This window comes from Arvicanthis niloticus, chromosome 1 (assembly GCF_011762505.2).
Source record: "Arvicanthis niloticus isolate mArvNil1 chromosome 1, mArvNil1.pat.X, whole genome shotgun sequence".
NCBI lineage: Eukaryota > Metazoa > Chordata > Mammalia > Rodentia > Muridae > Arvicanthis > Arvicanthis niloticus.
Window position 1 is genome coordinate 4,187,479 of NC_047658.1, and position 26,099 is coordinate 4,213,577.

Below are 26,099 nucleotides of genomic sequence, written 5' to 3' on the forward strand. Positions count from 1 at the left end.
CTGTTTCTAAATTTGTGTCCAGGTCAACCTGATTACAGGTAAAGAACTGGTCTCCTAAACCAGTCACCTTCCTGCTGAGAGTAAAATCCTACTGTCCCAGAGTTCAGAAGACACTGAGAAGGGCAGGTGAACAGTTGGTTGTGTTTCTGTGTCACAAAAAGGAAACACACCCTTAGTTTGGGACTCCAAGGCCTCCCTCTGTGATGAAAACAGCCCCCAGGCTGAGGACACAACAGAGGTCAGCACTGGGGTAGATGGGTTGACTGGGGCCCACTTCAGTCTTTGGGGGGATGGGGAACTGAAAACAAGCACAGAGAAGGGAGAGCAAGAACGCCGGAAGGGTAGGGAACAGGGAGTCCTAACAACAGGCCCTGTCCCTAGCCCATGTGACCCTGAGAGGTCCAGCCCCAGGATGAACTCAGCTCAGAGAGACAACAGACAACCGAACTGATGCGGCCGGGCCATCAGGGTTTGGGAGCAGTGCTGGAGCCCAAGCTCTTTTCCACCAAGAGAGGACAAAGCCAACAACAGATCATGGAGCCCCCCTCAGCCCTTCTCCCAACATGTGTCCCCTGGCAGGGGCTCCTGCTTACAGGTGAGGGGAACAACCTTGGGAGTGAACAGGAAGTCAGTGAATAGATCAGGTGTGCCACAACCAGGAAGTGTATCCGGCACAGCTCCAGAGATGTACCAGAGGGGAATGGCTTATTGTATAGAGTTGGACAGGGAAAGGGGGTTATTGCATACAGCTGACTAGGGAGGTAGGGTTTGTGGAAAACAGTTGGATCAAAGCAACAGGTAATGTCCTAGCAGCAGTCTCTGTAGGGGAGAAATCTTCAGGGCACACAGGGAGACAGCTATGATAGACATCTTCTGCATTCAATGTTGATAAGCCCACCTAGTGCCCTGTGAGGAAGGATTTGCCATCCTTCTGAGCCTGAAGTTATGGAGTCCTTGAAGTGGCCACGCATGTCAACAGCACACATTCACTCCAGTTACTGGGGTTTCCTCTGCTCCCCTACATGGCTGGAGTCTCATGCTTCCTACGTGGCTGGCTGGAATCGTGTGGAGAATGCAGGATTCTAGGAAGGGACAAAAGGTTTCTCTTGGCCACTGAGGGGAAGGGACAAATACAGGGACAAGAGTGAAACCACTGACCTCGTGGGACTGAGCAACTATCTGATTTTTGGACTTCCCATTCACAGCTGCCCATTGCTGGGTTAATTGGACCACAGACTGTAAGTCCTCCAGTAAATTCCCTTAATATATAGCCATTCCATAAGTTCAGTGACTCTAGAGAGCCCTGACTAATGCACTCCTTAAGACTGATTTTCACAAGGTGTCAGGGTTGTAGAGCATGAAAGTCCCTGTCACACAGATAAGCACCAGAGAAGCCAACAAAGTTAAACACCCAGTCTCTTCAAAGGAAGATGTTTACCTCAAGGAATGGTGGGAAAGGATGTAGTTTGCAACCTGCTGATCCTTTGCTATCCTTGCTCTGGCCAGGCTTCACCTGAGCCCCCCAGAATACTGTATTTGTTTATCCTAGGACCCCCCCCCAAATCTTGAGCACTGCTTCTTAGTTCATAAAACCCATCCTTATGAGTGGTGTCACTTGTACTTTAGAACAGCCTCTGTGACCTCTGAGTTATCCCAGGGACAGGTCATTCCTGTTTACCTCAGCCATTGTCTACAGACCTTTATCTTGAGCACTGTCTGTAAGTCAGCAGAACCCATCTTTATGGAAGAAGCCATATGTACTCTGTGAAGAGTCCCAGTGTAAACACATCGTAAACTTTGTTGTACACTTGGAAATGAGCTGTCATCAGGCATCCTTTTTTCCAAAATTGTGCTGTGCTCAAATATGGCTAAAATTAGCCAGTGTTAGACTCCAGAAGTTTGACCTAGCACCGGCTAACTAATTCATACTGAACTGAGTTTCACTCTTACCTCCCCTGAGTCATTTCCCTGCCAGCCTGATGTTTGCAGGGACTCAAAACAAAACAAAAAACAAACAAACAAACAAACAAACAAAACTGGACCAGTAAATACTACCCACAGCTACAAAGCTGAACCCTCAGCATACAGGATCATGGGGACATCTCATTCCTACACAGATATCTGAACCTATTATCAACACTGGGACAACAGCTGGATCAAACAAATCCCTGTCCTCACAGAGACATGCTACTAGGCAGAAAGGCAAACTACCAAAGGCATCTAGATAGTGTCTGTGTGTTTGACAAAAGCCATGGACAGAACAACGAAGGGAAGGGTCAGAAAGTGGAGACCCAAGGTTGCATCCCACAAGGTTGGGTCCTCAAAACCTGACTGGCATGACCAGGGCCTGAAGAAAAGACAGACACACAGACACATGTACAGAGAAACTGAGATCAGGGCAATGAGCCCTGACAGAAATGTACCAATGGGAGCTGGGAAACTCAATATACTTATTTTGTACAACTGAGTTAAAGATACAGGTTTGTTGTATACAAAAAATCAAGGAGGCAGGTGGGTTGGTTTAATCTTAGTGGGAGGAAGAGTCTCAGGTTCACACACACACACACAATCACATCCAGAAGGAGGAAGCATGGTTGATAGTTTCTACATACACTGGCTTTAGCCGAAAAGCAATGATTTGTAACATTCATACATAGACCAGAAAAGGATTTTGCCATACTGAGCCTGACCCCAGAAAGGCATTGTCATTCCCTTGGGTCTGGGACTTCGGGGTCCTTGACATGGCCGTCTGTGCTTGTGCTAACAATACGCATTTACACACAGACTTCATGCACTGCCCACAATCCAGGGTCACTAGAAAGGGTGGTTAAGGTATACATTCCCCGGGATGCCCTGAATGTGAGTGTGCATCTGAGGACAGGGAACTGCGGGTTCTGAGGGCACCTGGGGAAACAGTTCTACTGTACAAAACATGTGAGAGATGCAGGAAGTTCAGGAAGCTGATGGGAAAGAGGTCATGCTGCTGACCTCAACAGTAACTGAGGCTGAGGAAAACACACACATACTCATACTCATACAAATAAACACACACATACACTGACACACTTGCATACGTTCATACACTCACACATTCACTCACACACACTCATACGCACTCACATATGCACATATTCACATATACAAACACATACACTCATACTCACTCATACACATACACTCACTCACACACATATACTCACTCACACTCACATATTCACACACTGACACACATATATACTCACACACACTCACACTCATACAAACACACACTCACATATTCACACGCTGACACACACTCACACACTCACATATACATATACACACTCACATACTCACATATTCACACACTGACACACTCATACACTCATACACACATATACACACTCACACACACGTGTGTGCGCCTGTTGAACAGAGATACTTATCCATGACACAGGACTCCATCTTTCTATTCATAAAGTTCCACGTATTAATGTCTTTTTCTCTCCTCCTCTCAGCCTCACTGCTAACCATCTGGAACATCCCCGCTGCTGCGGAGCCCACTATTGAGTTGGTGCCACCTGCTGTTCTTGAAGGGAAGACCCTCCTTCTACTTGCTCACAATCTGCCAGACGACCTATTAGCCTATCACTGGTTCAAAGGAAAGCGGTCGATAGACAAAGATCTAATTATAATGTATCAAATAAAATCTCAAGAAACTAAACAAGGAAAGCTATACAGCGGGAGAGAGACCCTATACCCTAACGGATCCTTGATGTTACAGAATGTCACCTTGAAGCAATCCGGAATCTACCACCTAAATATCCATTCTGCAGATGGCCAAAAATCAGTGTTTGCCGAAGTCTTTGTGTACCGTAAGTGACTCTCCTTGGTTTCTGATAGCTAAGTGGGGTTCGTTGTATTTTACTCACACATACACATACACTCAACACAAGTCACTCACACACATATTACACTCTCATACACACTCATGCACACACACATATTCATAGTCACACACTCACACATTTACACAGATACATGCACACATTCACACACACTCACAGACACACTAATACACATATTTATACTCACATATACACATACTCATGTACACATCTACACATACACTCACACACACACCCATAAACATTCACACATGCACTCACACACACAGTCTCGCACATAGACTCACACATGCACACTCATACATACAGTCTCTCTCACACAAACTCTCTCTCTGTCTCTCTCTCTCTCTCTCTCTCTCTCTCTCTCACACACACACACACACACACACACACACAGGCTGTCTGGACAGTGCCTACCCACATCCTCTCTGCGTCATGGTCCCTTACCAGGCTTTGAATACTTAGTGTTGGACACATAGGATGGAAACATTTCACAAGAGTGGCCTCCTTTTCTGCATCCACACTACAGAAGGCAGGCTGGCGTGAAGGGGAAGCGCAGCCCCACACATGCTGTGTCCCAGGGACCATGACTCTGAGGAGAAGCCGGAGGGCTCAGTCAAGAATTGACTAGCCGCTCTGGCGGTTGTTAACACTAATCTATAGCCAAGACAGGAATCCCCACAGCAGTTTCCCTGTTGAGAGGAAGCCACAGCAGGAGGAAATGCAGTTGCTGAATCTGGGCCACACGGGTCTGAGTGCTGGTCAGAGGATGGGATGTCTGCCTACAGCCACAGTCTTCTTCCCTGTGACTGGATTGCTGAGGCCCCTGTGGAGCTGGTGGGTCAGGAACTTTCCTAATAAAGGAGAAGCTTGGGGGCGAGGCTGGTTTGAGCCTTAGAGCGTGTACTTAATCCTTATTCTTCGAGAGACTCACATGACTCAAGACAATGTCTAAGCATGTCCTCCAGGCACATGCTGGCTCACCAGACTTAAAGTCATGTCTCTGATTGATGAGGGGGGGGCACTCCCTTTAAAGGATAAAGAAAATAACAGTTCTCTCTGATGCTTCACTGGACACTGGACCAGGACAGACTCCCAGAAAGTAGACAACTCCTAATGGTTTTGTGATAAAGAATGAAAGAAACCCAGGCGAGATGGCATTAGCCTTCAATCCCAGCACTTGAAAGGCCGGGGGTGGGGGGTGGGGGGTGGGGGGTGGAAGACTGTCCAAAGCTCTAGACCAGCTCAGACCACTTCCTGAGTGGTGAGCCGCAAATGAGTGAATGACCCTGGAAGCTATTTAGATGCTGCAACATGTATAGAGTCTAGATCTCTGGACAAACCCACTTTCTGTTCTTACTGGAGGCCGATCCTGCCCCATTCCTGTGAACATGTATGTGCTCTTAAGGCTAACCCAGGAGCCATTTCACAAGTCAACTCTTAGTTGAGAGTTTCTGGCTTACTTCTGAGGCAGCTATGCAGTTTATGGTCTATGGGGCCCCTGGTCTTCTTTGTTGGATGCCCATCTCTTTCCTCTATTATCACAAGTGGAACTGTGCATTCCCTGAACAGCTTGCTTCTCTCTTTCCTTCCCACATTAGTGGCCAACTGTCCAGTCCCCTTTCTGTCTACACCTGTAGCTAAGTGGTGCCTGCGGAACACAGAAAGCAGAAGAAGCTGAAGCTTCCACCATTAGACAAAGGTCTAGCTGCCTGTGTCTGACCCAGGTCTCTTCTGTGACTGGCGTGTGAGATGTAAGCCACAAGACAAGACAGAGGAATTACTTCCATCTGTACCAATTCACCATATACTGATTCCCAGGGATACTGAGGCTGCAGGCCAGGGAGCTCCTGCCTCCTCAATGTGTCACTGCTTCCTAAAATCTTCAAGAGGGAGCTGTATCAGCCAGGGCTGGCATGGGCTAACCCACTTCCACACACAACTGTGTTCTCAGGATGTCTCTGAGTCCTCTTATTCAGTGACATTCTGAAGCTGCTGTCAGCTCAAGTCTAGGAGTTTGCTGTCAATCTGCCCCATCTGGAAGACCTTGATTCAGCTCGAGTTGTGGTTTCTGGGATCAAAGTAAAGGGATAAAGTGTTTTTGCATGCATTTATTGGCTCCAAACCAATCTGCTAGATTCTCCAGAGCAGGGACATCTACTCTTTGAAACTTATCAATATGGCATGCCATTTGTTCACATTTATTGTCACAGACAAGGCACACTTCCTGTGAGCAGTTCCATCCTTGTGGCAGGATGCACAAATCTATACAGGAGAACCATATGCAGTCCTGAAGGACTCCAGACTTTAGTCTCAGACTGCCTGCACTCAAGAGAGACATTTCTCTTAGACACAAGAACCAGGTTCTCTATCTGGGACCTGTCTGTCCCACCCCCACTCTGACACTGGGATCCAGGATGACTTGTGAGCCAATACCAGTCTTGCTTCAAATCTTCCATGTGTGGTTTCTGATCACTGCTCGGGTGTTGGTGTCTAGGATAGACTGTGGGCAATAGGATGTCCCATAGTGACTTACCAACATGACAGTCTTGGAAAGCCAAGACTCAGCCAAAGCTCAGGCTGAGCAGTAGAGAGCAACACATCACTGAGCTGTTTGCTTTGAGCCCTGACAAAGGGCTGAGGTGCATATGTTTTGTACCAAAGCAGACCTGGCCTCCAGGTTCTCCCAGCATCCCTCAGTCCCTACATGGCATACCCTGCCCCTAACCCTGAACTTTCCAGCCCAGGGGCTGGGCTGCCCTTCCCCCAGAGGTTCTTCCTCATGTAATCCAGACACTGTGGTCTCTTCTCTCTCTGCACCTGCAAGTGCGTCCTTTCCCTCTTTCTCTTCCCCTTCTCCCACTTCTGTCTCCCCATGGTGACTCCCCTGGCTTTGGTCCTTGGGGCCAGTGAACTCGCCCGAGAGCAGCTTGCCAATAAACATGCATTTAATATAATCTAATCTGACTTGAATTGAATTGAGTTGAATTGGCTTGAACTGGCTCATTTCACCTGCAGAGAAATAACTTATCACTAAGGTCAGGCAGTGAGGGCAGCAGAGCAGAGAAGGCAGAGAGGCAGGACTGCTGTTGCCATCCCCAGGTCAGTCCACACCGCAGCTCTGCAGCTCAGCTCCCATGTAAGAAAGCCAGAGCATCTCCCACACCTAGTGCCTGTGGGTGGGGGCCTGAGTGCCCAGAGTCTTGTGCATCTGTGGCTCACTCCTCCTTGATGGATGGGTGAGAGATGCACACCCTTGTAGGGAGAGGACTTTCCAGGTATCCAGTACCACACAGATCACTCTTCTCTGTTATCTACACAGCTCTGTTAAGCAAACCCTCCATAAGAAGCAACAGGACCACTGCTGTGGAGGGTCAAGACACTGTTGAGTTGATTTGTGAACCTCCCTTCCGGAAAACCACCTACCTTTGGCATCTAAATGGTAAGAAGCTTCACGTTGATGACCATGTCATCCTGTCTCGGGGTAACGCAACTCTCACTCTGCTCAAGGTCTCTAGGCATTTCAGAGGACGCTATGAGTGTGAAGCTAAGAACCCACTGAGCGCCTTCCACAGTGAGCCGTTCACTCTGGATGTTTTCTGTGAGTAACTTCTGTTCCGCTCTCTTCCCTGCAGCCCAATACACATCCAATGAACATCCATGATACTGACTCTTGCCCCTGAACCAGACTGGCCACACCATCTGCTCCAGGCACATCCTGGCAGACCAAGACTTTAGACAGACAGCAGAGGGGCTGTTCTATTCTGGAGATGCTGGGGATCAATACCAGTGACAGAAAGCAAGGCATGCCACATGTTTAAGGTTTTGATTGACAGGGTGTGGGTATGATCCTCTGTGTGTGATTGTATGAATGTTAGAGAAGGACCTGAAGCCCTCAGAGGAAACTGCTTTATGACCTATCCAAGGGCCAACCCCATCTGGCACCAATTGTAAGGCAAGGTTGTCACCCTGCTCAGGGATACCCTGACCTTCTACAGAACAGGATCTTTCTGTGTCCTTTTACGGTGTTCTGTCTTTCTCTTTCCTCCAGATGGTCCAGATACCCCCAAAATATTTCCCCCATACAAATACTTTGAGGAAGGCAGGAGTATGTGGCTCTCCTGCCAAACAGTGTCTCACCCCAAAGCACACTATTCCTGGAATGTCAATGGGGAACCCTGGAACTCTAGACAAGAGTTATCTATCCACCAGGTCGGCATAAGTAATAACGGACTGTACACCTGCCTCGTCACTAACCCAGCAACTGGTCGCAATAATTCCAAAGTCAAAGAAGTTATAATAGTTGGTAAGTGGCTCCTTGTAACATCAAGGCCAATCTTTGGGGGAGGGGGGGTCTCATTTTCTGTAAAGAATAGAGAGGAAGAAAGTCCACAGCTCCTGTCCACAGTTGCAAGCAAAACCTGGTCCTCCTCTGGGGTGGCTTGACCCAGGAGACACTCTCTTCCCCTGAATACACTGACTTCTCTCTGCTGACTTGGGATTTTAAAGAGGGGTACTCTGTATGCTGCAAGCCTAGGCACAGTTGGTACATCCCAGGGAGGAGGAGGGAGGGCACCCTGCTGCTCCTTCATCCTCTGCGTTGCCTCTCATCTTTTATACTCCCCATAGCCCACAAAGAACACCAGGACACTGGAACGCACTCACACTTTTTTTGCCCACCTGTGGGGATGGAAAGACTTCACTCCCAACAAACGGTGAACAGCAGTTCACAGCTCTCCCCAGTTCTGCTCCTGCCCTGCTGACTGGTTCTATTCTGACTCCACCTATAGTCAGACAGGATAGGTGGAGAATTACCCTGCAACGCCTATCCAGAATCTGAATAAAACCTGAAGCCAATCAATGCCAGACCCTTCATGGAGTCAGGAGTCTGGTTCTGAGTGAGCTCTGGAGTAGATGTCTCTAAGCCAGGTCCTTGCTCTGATGATATGTCGTGGAGGTTGTGGACACTTGGTGCATAGGAGAGGACAGATGGTCTCAGGTGGGATCCCTGCCTGGGAGGGAAAAAAATATGGAAGAGCATAGTGGGTAAGGAGATGGCTCAGCCAATAAAGTGTTTGCCACAATGACACATCTACTTCAACAAGGCCACACCTCCTAATAGTGCCACTTCCTTGGCCAAGCATATTCAAACCACCACAGTATGAATTATGTATGTGTGTATGTGTGTATGTGTGTATGTGTGTATGTGTGTATGTGTGTATGTGTGTATGAATATAAAAAATAAAAACAAAAATGTAATATTTGTATATATGTGCTGGGCAGGTGGCATACGCCTTTAATCCCAGCACTTGGGAGGCAGAGGCAGACAGATTTCTGAGTTCGAGGCCAGCCTGGTCTACAGAGTGAGTTCCAGGACAGCCAGAGATCCACACAGAGAAACCCTGTCTTGAAAAACCAAAAAATATATATATATATGTATACATATAGATATATTTATATATAATATTTATATATTATATATTATATATAATATATAAAATATATATTATATTTATGTATATTTATAAATATATAATATTTATAAAATTTATAGGTAATATATAGATAAAGAAGTAATTATAGAATGAGTGTGAATAAAGTATAGTGACATGTGTTTCTTGAAAATGTTGTAATGAAACCTATTATTTTGTATGGACATCTAGAGTCCCCTGATGGTGATGATGTTGGACATTGAAATCTAGAAATGATTCTTGATATGAAAGCTAGAGGCATGTCCCAGGTCAAGTCAGGAGACACAGTAGAGAGGAGGTTTAAACAGGTCCCTCACTCTCCCTATAGACTGTCTCCTGAACCAAGATGGGGGATCTCTATAGTGCTGGAGACAACTTCAGGGCCATCTTACACTTCATACTCTGGTCCCCAAGAGCTGGCTGAAACCTTTCTGTAAAGAAAGACTCCTTTTAGCTGGTCCTCTCTTCTGTACATTCACAGAGAAATTGCCAAAGCCCCATATCCAAGTCAAAAATGAAACAGTCTTAGAACATCATTCTGTGGACCTGACCTGCGTGTCAGAAAATATCGGAGTTTCCATCTGGTGGACCTTCAACAATCAGAAGCTGAAGGCCACAGACAGGGTGACATTCTCCTGGAACAACAGAAGGCTCACCATAGACCCAATCACAAAGAAGGACGCTGGGGCATACCAGTGTGAGGTCTCCAACCCCCTCAACACCAGGCTGAGTGATCCAGTCAAGCTGGCTGTGCTCTGTGAGTGACTCCGGTTCCTTCCCTCGTACATCTTACCAGGGGACTTCTTTGAGGGTTTTTCGTTTGGTTGGTTGGTTGGTTGGTTGGTTTTTGTTTTGGCTTTTGGAAGTGTTATTTATTTACATCTCAAACATTGCCCCCATTCCAGTCCCCCCTCACAGAGTCTCTTCCCTCAGCCCCCTCCCCTTTGCCTCTGAGAGGGTGGACCCCACCAGGGGATTTATTAAAAGCTTATTATTATTGGGTGGCAAACGGGAACCATGATACGCGTGTGGAGGTCAGAGGACATGCTTAGGATTTCCCCTTCACCTTTCCCTGGGTTATAGGAACCCAACTCAGTTGCGTTTGTTCATGGAGCCATTGTACTGCACCATCTCCAAGTCCCCGTACTGGGGGATTCTTTACTGATATTGTGCAAAATAGATGACGGACCCAGGGAAGAGAATGTCAGTTGAGACACCCATATAGTGAGGCATGGTATCATCCACTACTACCCCACACTTGGGAGGCTGAGGCAGGAGGATGGAAAGACCAGCCTGAGTTACAGACTAAGAACCTGTCTCTAAATTACATAGACACAAATAAAACTCAAACAGTAAACCCAATTACAAAGGGGCTAAGAGTCAAGCTCTGAGTCTGGCATGTGGTCCTTGGGATCCATGGGCAAATGGCTCTAGGAGACCCACTGATACCAGAATCCACGGATGGTCTTGTTCCTTGCAAAAATGGCAGTGTTTCAGGATAGGTCTTCATGTCATCACTCATACTGTGTCATGTTCAGATTCCAGCATGAGATACAGCACCAGAACTAGACTGTGAGTAAGAAATGAGGCCAGGAAACGTCTGTGCAGTTTTCAGTGCAGACACAATTGTTCTGAGAGGTTTTGGTTGGTTGGGGTCTTTTGTTGCTTTGGGGGAACCATGTCTGAGCCCAGGCATCCTCTCAGTATGGAGATGATGATTGTCTTGAACTCTTGATCCTCCTGCCTCCAAGCCCAGGTGCTGCTCCTACAGATGTACACCCCACATCTGGATTTTTCTGAGTATTTCTGATGACCTGAGTTTGATTTACTCCAGGGAGATGAAAGCTATAGAGAAAGCATTGTTTTCCCTCCTGTGTGTGCCATGTACTGTGACCTTGCACTAGATTCTTTTCTGCATGTTGTTTGTGTGGTAAATTTTATATACATATTGCATGTTTATAATTATATATAATATACATTATATCTGTATATATTGTGTATTATTTATTATATTATATAATATTGATTATATTTATAATATAAAGTATTTAATATATATTGTATTATATATTACACATTATATTTTATATTATATTTATTATGTAATATATTTTATATCTTATATGTATTTCATATTTTATTATATAATCATATAGCATATGCATGTTATATAATATATTTATAATATATAAATTATATATAATGTATACAAATATATTTATTATATATTACATGTTATTTCCTGTATTAGCTATTTTAAAGTGTATATTTAATATATATAGTATAAAATACTACATATTACATATATAATTATAAATATAATATATGTGAAATATCTACATTTACAATCTATATTATATAACATGCAATATATAATATATATGGTACTTCCTGTTTGAGCTATTTTGAAGTGTGATATATAATATATTATATTTTACATATATATAAATTAATAAAATACATTATATTATTATGTACTATATATTACATATTACATATTATGTGTTATGTATTATATCTTATTGTGTTATATATTAATTATATTACATGTAAAATATAATATATTTATAATATATATCTATGATATATATTATACAATACATATATAATATGTAAAAGATATATAACACATATAATATATATGTATAACACATGTAAATATAATCTATATTTATAATCTATATTATATAATATATAGTATTTCCTGTTTTAGCTATTTTGAAGTGTACATTTCAGTGGCATTAAGTACATTTATAGGGTTATGTAGCCGTGGTCCAATTCCAGAACTGTATCATCTTAACACACAAGCCTTCATAGCCATTATATGTTAGCTTTGAGGACAGGCAGTGACAAGCAGGTGTGTGGATCGCCAGCACCCATTTATGATCAGGGTCTGGCAGGAAATGGCAAGGTAGGGATGGAAGAGTTGACTGGCCAGCCAGGCTAGCCAATTGGTGCACTACAGATCTATGAGAGCCTCTGTCCCAAAAAAGAGGAAGAAACCAGTGATGAACTGATGGTGGATGACCTCAACGTCAACTTCTGGTTTCATGCAAATGTGCTCACATGAGCACACACAGTCACACACAGAAACAATCGCTCCCACCCCTCCCGCTGCAGCTCCTGTAACTCCCATTCTGTGATGCAACCAACTCCCCCAGGCCTTTCCATTAGCAAATCCTTTATATCTGCCGTTCCTCACTGAGCTGTGTTATCTTTTTCCCCCCAAGACAGGGGTTTTCTATGTAGCCCTGGCTATCCTGGAACTCATTCTGTAGCCCAGGCTGGTCGAACTCACAGAGATCCACCTGCCTCTGCCTCTCTAGTGCTAAGATTAAACATGTTTGGCACTACTCCAAGCATTTTTTTCCTTTTAATGTCAGGTCCTTCTTTTTGAATTGGGCTGTTTGTAGTTTTTACCATTGACTACTGTTGAATTGTGAGAATTCTTTGTATATTTTGGCCCATGTTCAGATTTACAATACACAACATTTTTTAGCACTTGAAAATGGTCTTTCCATTTTCTTGATAACAACCTTGGTCGACTGCTTGTTAATAGTGTTTTAACCAGCATCCTAACATACTTTGGAGAAGTAGAATATCTTCTTTGATGTCTGTGTACAAGGTAGAGTGTCTAAGTTAGCCAATTAGTATCCACTACCTCATTTATCTTCCCATTTGTTATGATGAGACATGTAAAATTCATCATAGCTACTTTGAAATACAATTCTCTATGGGTTACTTCTAACCTGCTCCTCTTCCCAATGTGAAATTTATATCCCACTGCCAACAGCTCCTCAGTATTTTCTTCCTATACCCAGTCTCTTGTAAGCACCTTTCAGCCTTCTATTTACATAGAAGTTCAGCTTTTTAACTGGGCAGCTGTTTCCTCTGAAATAAACATTTGGTTGCGGTCAGAAGGAATGCAAACTCACAAGTCTCAAGAATCTCCTGAAACTAACAGTACCCACTCACCTCTCCCTGGGAGAGTAGACTTTCCCACCCAATGCAGATTCATGAGCTTTTACCCATGCTGAGATGGGCTTGTCTGTGATGTAGCTGCCTTCCAGTCATTCATGTTCCTGTTAAGTAACCCTTTGCCCATGTTCCTATAAGTAACTCCAATAAACCCACTGGTTCACTGTGCTCAATTCAAGTAAAAATCACTTCTTTGATCAGTCAAAGTCACACAACACAATTGCCATCTGAATAAAGACTTATAGTACTGGGCTCAGTCCGATGGTTGGCTGTGAGTATCTGCATGTCTCAGTCAGGTGCTGGTAGAACCTCTCAGGGAACAGCCATGCCAGGCTCCTGTCAGCAAGTGCTTCTTGGCATCAGCAATAGTGTTGAGGTTTGGTGTCTGCAGATGGGATGGATTCCTGGGGGGGGGGGGGGGGGGAGTGTCTCTGGATGGCCTTTCCTTCGGCCTCTGTTCCATTTTTTGTCCCTGTCTTTCCTTTGGACAGGAATATTTCTGGGTTAACAATTTCGAGATGGGTGGGCGGTCCCATCCCTCAACTGGAGGCCATACCTATCTACTAGAGGTGGTCTCTACAGGTTCTATCTCCTCTTTGTTGCTTATTTTGGCTAAAGTCATCCCCTTTGGGTCCTGGGAGCCTTCTTGCTTCCCTAGAATCTGGGACTTTCCAGTGGTTTCCCCCAAGTTCTCCATTCCCCCACTGCTACATATTTCTATTCGATTTCCTGACCCTCTGTACTTCTCTCCTGTCCCTTTCAATACATGATCCTGCCTTCCCCCCTTTTTCCACCCCTTTCTCTCTCCCTCCCAGGTCCATCCCACCTCTACCTCCTGTGATTATTTTGTTCCCCCTTCTAAGTAGGACTGAAGCATTCACACTTTGGTCTTCCTTCTTAAGCTCCATATAGTTTGTGGGTGGTAGTGTGGGTATTCTGAGCTTTTGGGCTAATATCCACTTATCAATGAGTACATACCATGTGAGTTCTTTTGTGTCTGGGTTACCTCGGGATGATATTTTCTAGTTCCGTCCATTTGCCTGTGAATTTCATGAAGTCATTTTTAATAGCTGAGTAGTACTCCATTGTGTAAATGTATCACATTTTCTGTATCCATTCCTTTGTTGAGGGACATCTGGGTTGTTTCCACTTTTGGCTATTATAAATAAGGCTGCTATAAACATAGTGGAGCATGTGTCCTAGTTATATGATGGATTATGTTTTGGGTATATACCCAGTAGTGATATAGCTGGGTTTTCAGGTAGAGATATTTCCAACTTTCTGAGCAACTACCAGATTGATTTACAAAGTGGTTGTACCAGATTTCAGTCCCACCAGCAATGGAGGAGTGTTCCACTTTCTCCACATCCACACCAGAATCTGCTGTCACCTGTGTTTTTGATCTTAGCCATTCTGATTGGTTGAAGTGGAACCTTAGGGTCATTTTGATTTTCATTTCCCTGATGACTAAGAATATTGAACATTTCTTTAAGTGCTTCTCAGCCATTTGAGATTCCTCAGTTTTGAATTCTTCTTTTAGCTCTGTACCCCATTTTTAATAGGGTTATTTGGTTCTCTGAAGTCTTAACTTCTTGAGTTCTTTGTATATTTTGGATATTAGCACTCTATCAAATGTAGGGTTGGTAAAGATCTTTTTCCAATCTGTGGGTTGCCATTTTGTCCTATTGATAGTGTCCTTTGCTTTGCAGAAGCTTTGCAGTTCTATGAGGTTCCATCTGTCAATTGTCAATCTTAATTGTCAATCTTAGAGTATGAACCATTGATGTTCTGTTCAGGAAATTTTTTCTCCTATGCCAATGTGTTCTAGGCTCTTCCCCACTTTCTTTTCTATTTTTAGATTCAGTGTATCTGGTTTTTTGTGGAGGTCCTTGATCCACTTGGACTTGAGCTTTGTACAAGGAGATAAGAATAGATCAATTTGCATTTTTCTATATGCTAACCACCAGCATCATTTGTTGAAAATTCTATTTTTTTTCCACTGAATTATTTTGGCTTCTTTGTCACAGATCAAATGACGATAGGTGTGGGTTTATTTCTGAGTCTTCAGTTCTATTCCATTGATCTTCCTGCCTGTCTCTGTACCAATACCACGTGATTTTTATCACTATTGCTCTATATACAGATAAGGTCTGGAATGGGCCTGGGGACCCCAATGGGCCTGGGGACCCCAATGGAAGAGCTAGGGGAAGAACTGAAGGAGTTGAAGGGGTTGCAACCCTATAAGAAGAACAATATCAACTAAATAGACCACCCAGAGATCCCAGAGACTAAACTACCAACCAAAGAGTACACATGGAGGGACCTATGGCTCCAGATACATATGTAGCAGAGGATGGCTTTGTCTGACATCAGTGAAAGGGGAGGCCCTTGGTCCTGTGGAAGCTTGATGCCCCAACATAGGGGAATGCTAACGTGGTGAAGCAGGAGTGGGTGAGTGGGTTGAAGAACACCTTCATGGAGGCAAAAGGGAAGGAGGAGAAAGGGGATGGGATGGGGAAGTTGTAGAGGGGTAACCAGGAAGGAGGATATCATTTGAAATGTAAATAAATAAAATGATTAATAAAAAAGAGAGAAGAATCTATTTTTAATAAAGGTAAGAAAAAGAAAAAAAATCACACACACAAAAAAAGACTGATAGTACCAAGGATGAGCTGGGGAGAAGTAGTCACATGGCCACAGCGAAGGGTGCCAACACACGGAGCTGGGCTGATGATGTGAGAATGAGTTATCTGTTGAGCTGTTCTCAGTATGGCACCTTTGTCCATGTAATATGATGGATGCTACATGTTCCATATGGTGGATCACAGGCATGCAATCAAGGTATGCAGAGGGCACTGAGAATGGAGTGCCCTCTGAGGAGATCCCAGGATGACCATCTTTCTTTAATGGTATGGGTGGCATGCCATCCTTGGTGAAAGGGGTGTACCACCTGATTGTTTATAAATAAATGCCTTGGCAGATGTTTTGGTGGCAGAAAGTGATGTTCACCTCTTTCCCACAAAGAATTTGCCTGAATGAGAAAGGATACAACAGGCAAAGGCAGGTAGACAGTCTCCATTGCATTAGTTTCTATTTGGGGTGGCTTAGAGAGAGAGAGAGAGAGAGAGAGAGAGAGAGAGAGAGAGAGAGAGATGGAGATGTCTGGATATGGTGTAAAAGGGTCTCTATTAGATCTATACTCAAAACACAGACATCCAGAACCCATAGGAGCTATTGAGAATGACAAGGAAGAGAACATGGTAGCAGCGATAAATGCCTCCCCCCAGGTCTGACCTTTAACACAGAGTAAGCCATGTTTCAGCATGCAGAAGGGTCCTTAATAGAGGCTCAGTACAAGAAGCTACAATGATTGCTGAGTTCTTGGCCCCTGATCTACTTGTTGAAGGCTTTCAAACAAACATTAAAAACTCCAACCAGAGCCTGGATCATGAGGATTCTGGCCTGTGTGTGGAGGGGTTGCTCTGAGAAGCACAGAAACAGAGGAACTGGGTGATGTGAGCACCCATCTGTCCTAAGACAAAGGCTTCTGACCTAAAGGACTATGGCAGAAATCAGACCCCAATGACTGGCTGTCTGAGTTACTAGGGATGCTGTTAACATCACCCACCAATATTAGGACCTGGAAAAAAAACAGGACAGCTCTTTCTAAGAAAGCTGGGTGCGCAGAGGTAGCAGTCAATAGCCAGTTTAATGGACTGCAGAGAGCTGCTTTCAGGAAGAAGCTAGGATTGGGCGGAGGACTTTGGTGGTTTTCCAGAGGTCTGTGGTAGGATCTGTTCTTTATGGGGCAGAAGTTCTGTCACAGATGAAGGGTTTGGAAAAGCATGCAAAAAGCCTGTAAAATACAAAAGCAAGCAAGAGAGGCTGGAGAGATGACTGAGCAGTTAAGAGCGCTGGCTGCTCTCCCAGAGGACCTAGGTTCAATTCCCAGAACCCTCATGGTGGCTCACAACTACCAGTAACTCCAGTTCCAGGAAATCTGATACCTTCACACAGACATACATGTAGGTAAAACACCAATATACATAAAGTAAAATTTAAAAAACAAGAGGGGAGAAAGGATGGTGTTCTTAGGGATCCATTCCTGTGAAGAGACACCTTGATCATAGCAACTCCTATAAAGGAAAACATTTATTTGACACTGGCTTACAGTTTCAAAGGCTCAGTCCATTGTCATGGTGGGAAGCATGGCGGCGTGCAGGCGGACATAGAGAAGGAGCTGAGAGCTCTACATCTTCATCTGCAGGCAGCAGGCGGAGACTGTGTGTCACACTAGGTGTAGTGTGAGCATAGGAGGCCTCAAAACCCACCCCCACAGTGACACACTTCCTCCAACCAGGCCATACCTCCTAATAGTGCCTCCCCCTATGAACCAAGCATTCAAACACATGAGCCTATGGGGTCCATACCTATTTAACCCACCACAGATGTTAAAGTGCACAATGATCTATGTCCAGGTGACTCAAAGGCAAATGTAGGAATCCATGTGGAGCCAGATTAGCTACAAAAACAATGAACAGAACCCCAGACGCTGTGTTAGTGATTTAAAACCCACAGAGTGGCTTCCAGGAAACACAATGAGTTGAGAATATTATGCTTGGCCTAGGGGGTGCACTGTTATTTCCCCCAAAGCATGTGGCATAGAATATAATTGCCACAAAGACTGTCTGCCCAACCTAGGATCCTTACAGCAGTGGACTACAGTCTCTGAGGCTAAGCTAGGCCAAGCAGTGCAAACCAGCCCTGAAGAGTGACTGAATGGCTTATGGAAAATATCTGTAGATTATAGAGAGATATGTAGAAGAAATTACCCCCTACCCATGTGTCTTACTTAGGGTTTTACTGCTGTAAACAGACACCATGACCAAAACAAGTCTTATAAATGACAGCATTTAACTGAGGCTGGCTTACAGGTTCAGAGGTTCAGTCCATAGTCATCAAGGCAGGAAGCATGACAGTGTCCAGGCAGGCATGGTGCAGGAGGAGCTGAGAGTTCTACATCTTCATCTGAAGGCTGCTAGTGGAAGACTGATTTCCAGGCAGCTAGGATGAGGGTTTTAAGCCCAGGCCCACAGTGACACACCTACTCCAACAAGGCCACACCTCCTAATAGTGCCACTCCCTGGGCCAAGCATATACAAACCATCACACGATGCCAATGTACCCTATATTACCCTGTTAATGAAACCGCTGAGGTAAGTGATAATGAGATCTCTGAGTACTGTATTAGGCCTTGCTAGTATCTTTCTCTTTTAGCATCCCCATAGCAACCAAGCATCAGTTGTCACTTACTCTGATTAGATGATGGTGGCCCATCAGATAGACATGAGGCCCATCAATCTGCAAAAGAGATTTTGTTACATAGTGCTAATTTTGGATTGATTGTCTTAGAGATTTGTAAGAGGCATCTAGAAAAGTAAAACCATCGTTTAGTGGGTTTAAATGAAGGCACTTCCGCAGCCATAAGGCTGTTAAATAAAAAAAAAAAAATCTCAGTGCCAGATGTGGGATAGCTCTTACAGATTGTTATCTAGGGGAGCCACACAGTCTACGAAGACTATGGCTACTACTGTTGGCTGCCTGCCCGAGCTGGATGGCAAGACCCTATTGCTTAAGGCAGCACACACATTGATTGGAGACTATGACTGAACTGGACCTTTCTCCTGCTTAGCGCTGAAAGGTATCATAATGGTTACTAAGGGAAACCGTCTCCCACAGTTCTGCTTGGCTATGGACCCTACGTGCTGTACCAGGCAAGGTGGGCCTACCGTCTCAATAGTGATGCGACTCTTAGGTACACACCCAACTGCTTTCCAACTGGGTTTAAGACCCTCTACACGGGAGAGAACTCACATCTGATGCTGGAAACTGGACTTAAACTCTCAGCTCCTCCTGTACTATGCCTGCCGGGATGCTGCCATGTTTCCTGTCTTGATGATAATAGACTGAACCTCTAAACCTGTAAGACAGGTTTAATTTAATTAAGAGTTGCCTTGGTCATGGTGTCTCTTCACAGCAATAGAAACCCTAACTAAGACACCACCGAAACTCACACATCTCGGAAAGCTCCTGAAACTTACACACCTCACAAGGCCTTTCCCCAAGGCTGTGTACCCAGTAATGGTTCCTGAAGTGAGGGGACACCTGTCAGTCATGCAGGGTATCCTAAAGCTCCATCTTTCCTGAGTTGTGACATATAATGGGGCGGGCTTTACCCGCATGCAGCTGACTCAGAGTCACCTATGCTCCCATGATTAACCTCTCACCCCGACCCTTGTCAAGTGTTTTATCCAAAAATCTCACCAGTTCACTCAGCTAAACATCTGTGACATAGTACCTTTGGTCTGTTGTTGGCCATGTGGACTGATACAGAACTATGTATGTTCACATCTCCCAGAAGATGTCATTTAATGGATCACACGTGTGAGATGGTGGATTTTGTTTTCTGTGTGAGATTTAGTTATTGTCCTCCAGATTCACCCATGATCTCAAAATACAGAGTTTACTTCTTTTTAAAGTTCCAACTTCACAGCAAGGTGTATTTACACCACTGCCTTTTCATTCATCCACCGATGGACACTGAAGTTTCTAGATCTTGGCTCCATTGATAATAAAATAAAGAGCATAAGGACTTAGCTATCCTTGTAACACAGAGTACTGGTTCCTTTGTATACACAACCCAGAATGAGACTGGCAGACCATGCTCTGAATGCCTGAAGTTTGACATTTTCAAGCCCCCTAGTTTATTGTTTGGTTAGTACTGCCACCTCTGCTTTTCTGTCAAGCAGCCAAATCCAATGTCATGAAGCTTTTACCATCTACTAAAAGTTTTAGACTTTTCAGTTCTCTGATTGAGGTCTTTGATCTGCAACTTTTCGCAAATTGCACAAGGGAAAGCTGTCTGGTATGGATGGATATCCAGCTTCCTCAATATGGACTGTGGAAAGGGGCCCATTCCTGCGTTCACGTCAGAAGTGACTGGGGGGTGGCTGGTGTGCTTCAGCAGACAAGGGTGCCTGCAGCCAAGCGTAAATGCCTGAGTTCAGTCTCCAGGAGACTCCCACAGCTTTCCTCTGATCTCATACAGTCCAGAGGGCACACACACACACACACACACACACACATGCATATGAACACACACAAATAAATAATTGTTAAAAAAAAAAATCATCTACCTACAAGGACACAGCGGGATGAAGGAATGTTGTGTTTCGTGGTTCCTGTTCTTGTTTAGAGATGGGATCTCACACTTTAACCCAGGCTGCCCTAAACTCCACCCTGCCATTCAGCCTCACTTCACACCTCCCTTTCCCCAGTCACCTCTGGACCTTCTTATAGAGGATGCATTCCCCAAAGGAGCAGACAGAGACACCCATCATGCCTTTCAGGTACCCATTGAAAATGACTTTAATTCCTTCTTCTGATATCCTTCCACGACAGATCAACCGTCAAGAAGTTTCCTGTTGTCACCCCCACTTGTGGCTTGCGTGGTTGCTGAAATTCTGGCTGGGCTGGCTATCCTAGGAGGCCTGGCATATTTCGCATTTTTCAAGAAACTTGACAAGTATGGTGCCTTTCCTCTTCCCCTTCCTCCCTGCTTGGGAAAAGAAAAGGTTTTCTTCACCTCTGTCTCTAGACTGGACCTTCTTCTCACCTTTCTTGTGTGCCTGCTTCTCATTAATTCTTTGGGGGTCCTCAAATCCCTGCCTTCTGATCTCCCGAATATCTCTCTCTCTCTCTCTCTCTCTCTCTCTCTCTCTCTCTCTCTCTCTGATGCTCACGGTCCCTCACATTCCCATATGACTTAGAGCAAAGTACTCCATTGTATTTTTCTGTCTCCCAGTCGGGAAAACCACAAAAGAATACAACACAGGAAGAAGAAACGAAAGAACCGCAATAGAGCAAAAGAGCAGAGAAAGGTGGGTTAGAGAATCTAGAGGGGGCACAGCATAGTCAGGGTCCCCAGAACAGCCCTGGACGGGGAAGGGAGGAACCACCTCCCTGTGGGAGACAAGTTGGGGTGTGTGTGAAGATAGACTGTGCAGAGCACTCAAAAGATCTTCTCCCCCAAAGTACCACCCCAGCACCAGGGAAAGAGATAGCAAATGACAGGGTGAAAGGAGCAAACATTGGGAGGGGACTGCTTACATCGGAAAAGGAGGCAGCCAAGGGAGGCAGCCCCCCGTAGTGTGAATGCACAACAAGGATGCCAAGCAACTCCCAGGAGTCATGGCTCCCAGGGTGCTCCCCAATTCAGGAACCAAACAACTGTGACAATGTCTCCCACTTATTAAAGGCAAGAAGTAACAGCATTCTCAGTAAGGACAAGCTGACACTGTCCACCCAAGGTGAGTACAGCCACTGACCAAGGGGAGCCAGAAGGTTCCACCACCTGTCCCCATCATGGCATCCAGGACAGCAGCCACTGCCCACTGTCTGACTCACAGAGCAGTGAGTCATCTTCTCTCCCAGGCCCTCAGTTTCTGTAGGTCCTCACTTCTTCCCAGACATGGGAGAACAGGTCAGTGCTGAAGGGAGATTCAGTCCACCTAGGCCGGGCAGGTCTGAGGGAACCACGTGTCCAGGAGCCAGTTCCTCTTGCTAATGGCTTCCCTCCTACCTCTGAGGGCCTTGAGCATTCCTTCCCCTTTAGGAGACTCTGCTGTGAGTGTGAAGTGTGTTCCTTGTCTTCACAGGAGCATGTCCCTGACACAAACTCCAGAGGAAAGATTTGTCACAGCTCTGTGATCTGGGAGGACTCCTGCACCAAATAATCCAGGCTTCTGTCCTTATTGCCTCTCCTCTGGTCCCAATAAGCTCAGTCTGCAAAACAGACTCTGTAGCATGCAAATTCTCTAAGCAGCCATGCACATCTCCAACCCTCAGCCCTTGCCATGTCAGCCACCACCTCCTTCCGCTACAAATCACAAGTCTTAGATCAGCCTTGCCTTTCCATGCTCTGGTGACTCCTCTCTTGGCTCCTTCCGCAGGTCACAAGCTCCACGGCAACTCTCCTCATGAGGCGAGTATTGCCCTCACTCTGTCTGTTTCCCCTCAGAGGGCTCTGCAGGAACTGGGGACCCAGAGCCACAACTGTGTGGTCAAGCGTGTGTCCTTAGTTCTTCATGAAACACAGAAGAAGCTTCACCTTCTCTGTCCTTAGCCTGCTCACCTACATTCTGCCCACTACAAATAGAGGTCAAAGGGTGTGGCTGAGCTAGCACCTGTGTAGCTCCCAGCACAGACCCAAAAAGGAAGGGCCGCACCCTTCTCCCTTGTCAAGCTCATCTGAACCCTCTCTGGCTTTCAGTGGAAGGCATTCCATTCAAAGCAGTGAGAGGTGCAAGTGCTGGGGTCTCTGTCTCCTCCTCTACCCTGCACCCTAGTCCTTTAATGTCTGTCAGAATAATTCAGACAAGACACAGGGCATCTTACAGGAGACTGGCAGGTTTCTTAGAGAAACACATGAGGTATGCCCAAGAGTGAGGGTGGGCATCGGCCAGAGGGCCCACCGCAGATGGAAGGCCCTCAAGGGGTGGACAATGGCCAGAGGACCACGGGCTGTGTGGTTAGGTAGGCTGGGTACTGGACACTCTGCACAGACAGCCTTCCCAAGGCATGGTTTCCTGTTCAGGAGACTGATAGACCACATGGATTGACTCTTAAAGGAGGGAACTATTGTGTGCCTTGTTCTTTATCAGAAAGTATCTTATGTCCTTTTAGCAGTTGAGAAAGGTAGTGTTTTCAAAGGTGTCTTCCCACTGTGGTCTGGACCAGTCTTCTCTCTGAGATGCACGCTGTTGGTACTGTCCTCCTTAGGGTCGCCTGTTGTCTTCGTGCCTATGGAGGCTATACTTATACTCTCACAGCTGGACCCCACCTACAGTGAGCACACACATCTGTCCTCTCCCTCAGACACACTTTGCTGTCACGTTGCCCACAAAGGGCAAAGACAGTCAGATGGTGCATATCCTTGCACATCTGACTTCCATTCCACTCTGTAGCACATCTGGCAGGGTGAGGCTCCGCCCCGTGGTGCTGACTGTCACTGATCAACACTCTTCCTTTCAGGTGGATAACATCACGTACTCTGTCCAGAACATCAACACCTAGTAACCCAAATGGCCAAGTTCAGCCCCCAGGCTACAGATGGAACCATTATGGAACCAGTTTTCTGAAGTAAAGAATCAACAGGATCCCTCCTGCCGACCTCACTGCTGAACTCAGCTGATAGCAGGGGGGAGGGGGGCTTGTAACATACACAGTGCTTCCAAGCTGTCTCAGGCCACTGGACAGGAAGGAATTGGTGGTGAATTAATTTACCTGTTAGAGGAAAAGCAGCCAGGAGGGGAGCCCCTAGGATAATACCAACAAAAAGCAATAGGTTAGGAGTGAAGGGTGTCCTCATGCTGAGAGAAGTAAGTGGCTTTTAGGTTATGGTGACTTTGCATGCAGACTCCTCAGGCATAATTTGCATATGCTAGCTTCCCTGACTTTGGGTGAGCTTTGAGATTTGCTATCCCTCTTCTGGAAGTTTACCAAGCCAACTTCTCCAAACCCTCATGTCAGTTGGACAGCCCCTCCTCTCACAGGCACCCTGACTAAACAGAGCCGCTGGGTCTGGGAACACCATTCCTTCCGGCCTGCTTTCCATGCAGGAAAATTCTCCTTTTAAAAGAAAATTTTATGGGTCCCATGAAAAACATATATAAAAGAAAAGGGCCCTATAGATTCCTTCTCCCTAACCTGAGTAGCTAAAGCCGCCTTCGGGGGTTTGCCAACCAGAGGCCAGTTAATCCGTTAACAAAGAATGCAGGGTTACAGGACAATGGGCTACTGAGCCATCCCAGGAATGAAGATAAGAGATAAACATCCGCCTGCAGGAACTGCTCCCTGCCCCCATGGACCGGTTTGGCCAGATGTTCAAAAATTGGAAAACAACCAATCGTGTGCACCCACGCGAAAGTTTCTCCTTTTCCCCACCCCGAGCTTATATTAACCCTAAACCCCGGAGCCACGAGGTCGATGCCCCTGTCTCCTACATTGAGACACGTGTCGGCCCGGAACGTTCCGCCATTAAACTACCTCGTGTTCTTGCAGCAAGTTGGTCTCTCGTGTGTCCTTTGGGTGCACGCCATCCTGTGATTCCAGTGGGGTCCCCTTTGGGGGCTTCCCGAGCCTTACATTTTGTCACCCCTTTTCACAGGCTTTGGCTAGCAATCCTATGAAACTGTTGGTAGAGCCTCTCCTTTGGCATGTTTCATCCAAAAATGTTAATTAACTCTGAGACAGAAAGGCTCTATTAAGTCACAATGTGTTCTCCTGTAGAAAGGATAACAGACCCCAGTTGTCTCCAGCACCAGGTCTGATTTTGAAAAGAAGGCTCCAGGAACAGACCATAAGTCCCAGAAACTAGGCCATAAGGCATCACCTCCAGGAACAGACCATAAAATCCAGAAACAAGGTCATAAAACACTCTCCCAAAGAACAGCCTGGGGATAACCTCAGAATGGGAAAATATCTCATCCCAGGATGGTCATCTGTGCTGGGCAGACCTACCTCATCCTGTGGTTAAACATTCATAATATAGGAATGCAGACCATTGATCTGATGGCACAACCAATCAGAAGCCGAGCCCTGTGACCTCCCCAGCACCCACCAATGAAATTTTGGATTACCTAACCCACTCTCTAAATATACAAGAACTAACATAGTAGCCAGTCAAAGTTATACTAACCTCACTGCTTTGGTCCCTGCCTATCACATTACAAATTACCTAATCCTTCTAGAGTATCCCCCTGGTTCCCTATAAGAAGACTTGTATGCCTTTGTCTGGGGTAACCATTTTGGAAAATGGTTGACCCCACGTGCTGGTTGTTTCTGCAGAATAAATGCTCTTTATCTGAGTCTGGGGTCTTCCTTCAGCAATCTTTGGACCCTTACACTATGACATGGCCTGGCTGAAACATCCTCCAGAAAAAGGACCTTGAACTTTTACTACTGCACTACAAAAAAAAAAGAAAAAGAAGAAGAAGAAGAAAGAAAGAAAGAAAGAAAGAAAGAAGGAAGGAAGGAGGAAGGAAGGAAGGAAGGAAGGAAGGAAGGAAAGAAAGAAAGAAAGAAAGAAAGAAAGAAAGAAAGAAAGAAAGAAAGAAAGAAAGAAAGAAAAGCTGGGCAGTGGTGGCACATGCCTTTAATCCCAGTACTTGGGAGGCAGAGGCAGGTGGATTCAGCCTGGTCTACAGAGTGAGTTCCAGGACAGCCAAGGTTATACAGAGAAACCCTGTCTCAAAAAAAAAAAAAAGAAAGAAAGAAAGAAAGAAAGAGAAAAATTAAATGGGGGAGAGGGGCCTGGTGGTCAAAGATCCATGTTTTTATCTCCCCTCCTATCACCCACCTCTGTTCACCTAGCTCCACCCTTCTGGTTCTCCTCCTCCATAAAAACCCCTTCTACTAGGCTCTGGTTACACAAATGCTGCCTCTTCTAGAAAAGTCTCCTCCACCTGGGGAGCAACTGCCACCTCCTGCCAGCCTTTCCAGCTGTCTGACCAGATCTCTGAATGTCTCATTTAGATTCCTTCCTTGCCCTATGACCTGCTCCTCCCACTTTCCCACCCCTCTTCCAAATAATGATGTTCCCCCATTATTGCCAAATGTGGCTAAAGTAAATCCAGGTATTATGGCCCACAAAAGCCAGACTAGTACACGAAGTCCCCTCATTCAGAAGGATCCATTCCCACTC

General features: G+C 45.5%; 1 protein-coding gene across 3 annotated transcripts; it reads left to right on the forward strand.

Annotated features, from left to right (window-relative positions):
• Positions 1-247: 247 nt before the first annotated feature.
• Positions 248-23,552, forward strand: LOC117716145 (cell adhesion molecule CEACAM6-like). Of its 3 annotated transcripts, XM_076929635.1 has the most exons (10): positions 248-595; positions 3,498-3,854; positions 7,210-7,488; positions 7,939-8,193; positions 9,840-10,115; positions 20,798-20,921; positions 21,201-21,276; positions 21,654-21,705; positions 22,348-22,379; positions 23,429-23,552. In XM_076929635.1, exons 1-10 carry the CDS (start codon positions 451-453, stop codon positions 23,468-23,470), a joined length of 1,638 nt encoding a protein of 545 aa, XP_076785750.1. In that variant the 5' UTR covers positions 248-450; the 3' UTR covers positions 23,471-23,552. The 3 variants fall into 3 exon arrangements, with proteins under 3 accessions (XP_076785750.1, XP_076785756.1, XP_034368967.2); XM_076929641.1 differs by lacking the exon at positions 9,840-10,115; XM_034513076.2 differs by lacking the exons at positions 22,348-22,379; positions 23,429-23,552 and having other exon boundaries at positions 20,798-21,768.
• The last annotated feature ends 2,547 nt before the right edge of the window (positions 23,553-26,099 follow it).